Source organism: Leuciscus leuciscus (genome assembly GCF_965113295.1).
Source record: "Leuciscus leuciscus genome assembly, chromosome: 5".
NCBI classification, from domain to species: domain Eukaryota; kingdom Metazoa; phylum Chordata; class Actinopteri; order Cypriniformes; family Leuciscidae; genus Leuciscus; species Leuciscus leuciscus.
Genome location: NC_138729.1, coordinates 53,347,884 through 53,355,383, shown reverse-complemented (window position 1 = coordinate 53,355,383; position 7,500 = coordinate 53,347,884). Strand labels below are relative to the sequence as shown.

The 7,500-nt window shown below is 35.8% G+C and overlaps 1 protein-coding gene across 2 annotated transcripts in view; it reads left to right on the top strand.

The window, feature by feature from the left end:
• The window catches only part of dcc (DCC netrin 1 receptor), a 254,731-nt gene that overhangs the window by 181,120 nt on the left and 66,111 nt on the right, over nt 1-7,500 (top strand). For both annotated transcript variants that reach the window (XM_082171561.1, XM_082171562.1), the window contains exons 11-12: nt 1,272-1,410; nt 6,922-6,971. In XM_082171561.1, coding sequence (XP_082027687.1) covers nt 1,272-1,410; nt 6,922-6,971 — 189 coding nt within the window. The remainder of the gene's footprint in view (nt 1-1,271; nt 1,411-6,921; nt 6,972-7,500) is intronic.

Sequence of the window (7,500 nt, the reverse complement as noted above, 5' to 3'; positions counted from 1 at the left end):
TTTTTGATTATTAATAAATAAAAATAAGACATTTATCGTAATAATAATATTGTAGTCTAAAAAAAAGAATCAATGAAATGAATTAATTAATTAATTAACAAAAAATTATTTAGTTTTACTGTAAAATGACAATACTAATATTTACATCTTAATTTATTTATTTTCAAACTTTAAATTGTTGATTTTATCTTTTGCAAGTAAAACTTTTCCGTTCTGATAATGGCTCAGCAAAGCCAGTCTGATCTCATAAGCGCTTGTGTCGATCTCAATCATCTCTGCTGGAGTCTGTCACCATTACAGTGTTTTAAAGAAGAAAGATCAGCAGATCTGTCATGACTGATGCTCTCTCTCAGCACGGTCAAACTTTCATGAGCTTTAGGGTGAACGACAGGACAGACATGCACTTACCAGCCAATACTACGGTAAGAGCTTGTTCTCTGTAAGTGTTTAACATCAGCTCAATCGACAGACTTCACAGAACCATCTATAGGAATGGATTGGTTTTCAGAACTGAGCTGATAAAGTGCTGCAGATTAATCAGATATTGTTTTTTACATGGCTGGAATAAAGAACGACATTACGAAGCATCTTACATCTGCTGTTTTTCTCTAAAGAAAGTGTTAAATCCTGCAGTCATGTGTTTAAAAGCTTTAAATTAAAAAAGCTTCAAGTAGCAGTCACTAAGGGTGTACCACAGGGCTATTTATTAGGTCCACTTTTATTCACTATTTATATAAACAATATGGGTCAAAATGTGTTAATCTTCATTTTTATGCTGATGATGCTGTCATATATTGCAGTGAGTCAACTCTTGTACAAGCAATTGAATATTTGCAAAATGCGTTTATTGAAGTCCAAAACACCCTTAGGCCTATGCTGCTGAAATTAGTTTTAAATGGAGATAAGACCAAACTTATGTTGTTTACTAAATCTAGGACCAGGCCACAAAGCCTCCCTCTGATTGTCACTATGGGGGGAAGTGAAATAGAGGTTGTTAATTCCTATAAATACCTGGGTCTTTTGATTGATGACTCCCTGACTTTTAAACCACGTTATACCTGGTGAAAAAGCTGAGGCTAAAATTGGGTTTTTATTTTCGAAATAAGTTGTGTTTTTCTTTTAATGTAAAAAAAAAACGACTTGTGGCCACCACTTTCTTATCTGTTCTGGACTATGGTGATCTTTTATATATGCATACTTCTGCACAGAATTTTAAATAAACACTGCAATATTCTTTCTGTCTGACGTGAGTTTGTCTTTCTCTCGGTCAGAATGTGGAGGTTGTCGGTCAGAGCTACAGAATGGAGGGACTGAAGAAGTTCACTGAATATTCTCTACGAGTGCTGGCGGTGAACCGACACGGTCCCGGCATCTCCGACCAGGACACGCTCATCACCACTCTCTCAGACGGTAAGACACATGTCAACTATATCATGTCTCAGCGATAGTGTATAAATATATGAAAAAGTCAAACCAAAGTGACCCATTTCAGAGAGAAAAATAAACAAATAAAAGACTTATGCATAAGTATATCGTCTCAAAATGTAACTATATTATTGCACAGAGTCAGATTCATTCACTTTCATTACCTCATACATGCAGTGCAATATATGTTTGTACGGTTTATAGCAAATCTCAACTGCGTGATTGTTATATCGTTGAAAAATGTAAACTATATCATGTCTCAGCAATACAGTGTATAAATATAAAAAAGTCAAAGCAAATTGACACATTTCAGAGAAAAAATAAATGAATGAAAGACTTGCGATAACTAACTGCATAAGTGTTCACCCCCCTGAACAAGGACTGTTTGATTTCATTACAGCACATTTATATTTTCACTACAAATCTCAACTGCGTGAGTATTTATATCATGTCTCAGCAATACAGTGTAAATATAAAAAAAAGTCAAACCAAAATGACCCATTTCAGAGAAAAAATAAACTAATAAAAGACTTGCGATAACTAACTGCATAAGTATTCACACCCCTGAACAAGGACTTAGTTGAAGCACCGTTTGATTTCATTACAACACTGCAAATCTGAACTGCTTGATTATTTTTATCATCTCAAAATGTAACTATATTATTGCATAGAAATAAGACTATTATGCATGAAAATATTAAGATATTATAAACATTAACATCATGATTTTCTGTAAAGCTGCTTTGAAACGATGTATTTTGAAACTTGACTGGCACTGTCACATATTAACGTTATCTGCATATTTAATGAAAGCCTAAAACGTTGAGCAGGAATGGATTCATCCGTGTGTCCGTCACGCTGTTCAGGAGATATTTACATAAGCAATGCAGTTAATCAGACACTAATGCCGGCTCTGATGTGGCGTTAGCAGAGGGCCGTCAATCCGTTTCACGCCGCGTCACTCAACTCTGACAGTCTGACATCAGACATGCGGAATACGCTTGATTTGTTTGCAGCTCGACTGCGTCCGCATCACAAAACCAGCCGGGAAACTTCCCTTCCCAAACACACACGCTCGGCCTTCTGTTCAGCAACGGAATATTGGATATTTTATGGAAGTAATATAAAATGTTTTTGAAACAGAAAAGCTTGTTGAATTGCACTTGTTGGAAAAAATATGCATTGCATTTTTATGGGCTGAAATTCAACATGGTCGTATATTTAAGATGTGAATTCAAAACATGTCACACACATTTTCATTATTAAAAATTCAATAACCCATATTATTAATATTTCAGATTTCACTTCCAAAATGTTCATTCTGTTTAAAAATACAACCTTTGACAGGCATATTCGCTTTACAAACTCAACATTTCACATCCGGGAACTGCAGGAATATTAGTGGATTACAGATTCATAATCTCCAAGTGAAATCTGAAAGGTGAATTTTTAATAATGAAAATGTGTGTGAAAGGTTTTGAATCGAAATATTCACATCTTAAATACACGACCATGTTGAATTTCAGCCCATAAAAATGCAAGCCCTAAAAATGCACTGCATTAAAATGCACGTTAATAATAAAGCACGGTTATTAATGCAATGCATATTGTTTTCAAGTAGTGCAATTCAACAAGCTTTTCTGTTTCAAAAACGCTTTATTACTATTTATATAGTGTGTCATAATGCATTCTGCCATTCGTCTGGACAAGCTTTAATATCTTCTGTCTTCAGTTTGCAGGAATCTGAGCATGTTTGTCTTCTTTCCTCTCTTTAGCCTGAGGGCAAACCGTTTCTCAGCGGCTCAATGCGCTGAATGCTAACGCGCGTTATATTTCCCAGCAGTCCTTCTCATTAGCCGTCTAACATCAGGCTATTGATTTACGCGTTAACCTCAGGATTATGTTTGCAGTAATTCTAAAAGATTCAATCTTATCAGCATCTCCAGCTTGAACTGTGTGAGTCGAGCCGGTCAATGTCGTTCTGCAGATTCAGATGTGGACAGACATTTATTATATATTACATTATATTATATTACAGTATATTACATTATATTATATTATATTACATTACTGCCCATTACATTCTATTACAGCACATTATAGTACATTATATTACATTATATTATATTACAGTATATTACATTATATTATATTATATTACATTACATTACTGCCCATTACATTCTATTACAGCACATTATAGTACATTATATTACATTATATTCTATTACAGTAAATTACATTACATTACTGTTCAAAATGTTGAGGTCAGTAAGAGTTATGTGGTTTTGTTTAGAGCTGGGCAACTATTAGTCGAGATTAATCGCATCTAAAATAAAAGTTTGTGTTTACATAATATGTGTATATATAATATATAATAATATAATATAATATTAATATAATATATGTGTGTGTGTAGTGTGTATCATTATTTTGTATATATAAATACACACACATATGCATGTATATATATAAGAAATATTTGCATGTATATTATGTATATACTGAATATATTATTTATACATAATTTATATTATGTATAAATATAAATATTTTATATATAAATAACACAACACATTTAACACAATAACACATTTTTATTGAATATATACATGCAGTGTGCCTGTTTTTATATATACAAAATAATTATACACACTACACACACACATATATTATATTAATATTATATTATATTATTATATATTATATATACACATATTATGTAAACACAAACTTTTATTTTAGATGCGATTAATCGTTGCCCAGCAGTATTTTTATTTATTAATATTGATTAAAATTAAATTAAATTGATCAAAAGAGACAGTAAAAACATTTATAATGTTACAAATTTGTATTTCAAATTAATACTGTTCTTTTGCACTTTCTATAAATCTTTTCCTCAAAGATATGAACTGTTTTCAACACTGATAATAATCATAAATGTTTCTTGATCATCAAATCATCATATTAGAGTGATTTCTGAAGGATCATGTGACACTGAAGACTGGAGTAATGATGCTGAAAATTCAGCTTTGATCACAGGAATAAATTACACTTTACTGTATATTCACATAGAAAACAGATGATTTACATTAGAATAATATTATGTTATAAATGTGAATCTGGCCCTTTAAGAGAGAAGAGAGAGAGATCTTCTTAACATGCAGCTCAGACCTCCCACTTTCACGATCCCTTCCCATCATGCACTGCTCTCCTGATTCTCTGTCTCTGAATCTGGTCTCATATTGGCGTGATTTTCTCCAGAAGTCTCAGTAATCAGTCCTCAGTTTAACCTGTGTGTGTGTGTGTGTGTGTGTGTGTGTGTGTCTCTTTGCATTACTTCAGTTCGACTCTGAGAGGCTTCGGGTTTATTGTGTGTCAGTTTCCATTACAGAAGCTTCAAACGAGTCGCTTCACCATTCCTGCTTAATTAAGAGCCCTTGTGGCACACTAATCAAATTGTGGGACACACACACACACACACACACACACACACACACACACACACACACACACACACACACACACACACACACACACACAGACACACACACACACACTGACACACTCTCTCACACACACACACACACACACACACACACAGTCACAAAGACATTAAAAAACAAAAAACATGCAACAAAACAAAAACTTTAACTAAAATTAAAATATATATTTTTTAAATCGAATTCAAATTATTATCTTTGTACACGACGCATGTGTCATTCCTATTTCTCACCCGACACACAGCGGACTTTTCCCTCCACAGACGCACATCGGTAAATTAGGGAATGAACTTGCGCTCCCGGGGGCGGTTCAGGGAAAAGAGGAGGCGTGTTCCGGCACAAACGTTCCCTGGTGCTATTGTGCAGTTTCAGAAAACAATTCCTCCACTGATCAGGAGAAACCTCGTCTAAAGTCAGCGGCGTTGCACATGTTATTCAGATGCTATTTTAAGGGCGCATGCTTGGCCATAATGTAGCGTGTGCACAACACACACACACTTTGCTTCTCTCATCTACACACAGACGGTAAACCATACATTATTACAAGGAAAAATATTACCACACGAGGGAAATCATTGTTGTGTCCATGAAGATGTGAAAGAATAGGCATAAATCTAGCTTACACATTTACCCACATTATCATACGCCTGTTTAACCGAAGCTAATTTGTGTGTGTTTCTCCATCCCCAATGTCACTTCTCTGTGTTTTACGGCCCTGACGAGAACGTCGGTCTCCTCGGCTGTGAACCGCTCCTGGCGTGCGTCTGGCAAATCCGCCGTTATATAATAGCAATCCGCCATGGAACAAGCGCGCCTGCTCTTAAAGGGAATGTGAGATGACGCTCTGATTGGTTTATTTCACGTTACGCCCAAACCACACCTATGAGTAATGAAGCTACTTTAGACCAACACATTTTAGATTTGCGTCGGAGAGTCATTTATCCCGCCGGTATAACAGCAACAGCGCCGAGACCCGCCCACAAAGATACTTGTGTTTCAGATCGTTAAAATAGGGCACAACTACTAAAATGTTCACTACAATTACAGGAGTAGTTCAGAATAGAGATTCTGTCATCGTTAGCTCGTCCTCACGCTGTCCTACACCCGTGTGAACGTCTCTCTCCGCTGAACACACACACACACACAAACATCGTTTGCTCGTCCTCACGCTGTCTCTCTCCGCTGAACACACACAAGAGGTTTTCAAGTGAACTATTCCTTTAAAATGAAAATAGAACATAAAATCGAATTCAAAATATGAACAGAAACTAAACTCTAAAAATGCTTGGTTTCAATCCATGTTTGGCTCAACTTTAATAAAAAAGTTAAAAGTGTAAACCAACGTTTGTCCATATTTGACCCAGATAACCCAGGATTTAATGATAGCGTATGAATGCTGTCCTCCCGTTCCTCTGATAAACTCTGTCAAAGTCATTTCGGTTCGCATGGGTTACGCAGACGCGGTAAATAATTCTGTATTATGAATTTTTAAGGCGAGACAAGTAGTTTATTGAGGGTTGGTTTGTAAAGAAAGACACACACCTGCGCACATTGTATAAGTTAGAGCGGTGTGTGTTAGCGGCCGCTAAGTTAATCACTAATGATCTTTACAACGGAAGTGAATCAATCAAAACTAACTTTATCTGGACAATAACTTTATTCTAGATCTGCTGTAAAACCTAAACAATCTTGACTGATTGATGAACAACACTAGAGTCGTCTGCTATCTTCAGGCGAATCATCTGTTAGTGTGAGTGCCTAAGATGACCTCGTGACCTCTTGACCTCGTGACCTCTCGAGAGCCTGAGATACTGGTGTGATTCTCTGATGGATTGTGTTCCAGATCATCCAGACTCAGATCTGCACTGAAGAAGTGAAATATCTCTGACTAATGATGATTCCTGTGTGTGTGTGTGTGTGTGTGTGTGTGTGTGTGTGTGTGTGTGTGTGTGTGTGTGTGTGTGTGTGTGTGTGTGTGTGTGTGTCCCCGCAGTGCCCAGCGCTCCGCCGCAGAACATCTCGCTGGAGGTCGTCTACTCACGGGTGAGTGTGTGTGAGAGTTATGCTTCTAAACACTGATGAAGGACAGTTTCTGCTTCACAGAGTTGAGTTTAACACACATGAGTTATGAAGAGTGTTCAGCAGGAGTGCATTACTCCAAACACACATTATTTCCACTCATGAGAAGATTGTGCTGTAAAGGTCAGAGGTCGTGCCTGGAGAGGTCGGGTCAGTTTGAACTGAATCAGTCTGTTTAAAGCACGTGATGATGATGATGAGGATGATGATGATGATGATGATGATGATGAAGACACGAGGGCAGAAACACACGTGCACTGATTTAATTTCACTTCTGTGCACACACTGGATATGACACGCATGATCATGTGTTCAATATAATATAATATAATATAATATAATATAATATAATATAATTATATTGCATTGTTATATTATATTATATTATATTATATTATATTATATTATATTATATTATATTATATTATATTATATTATATTATATTGCATTGTTATATTATATTTTATACCATGGTCTGGGTGAATACTCGAT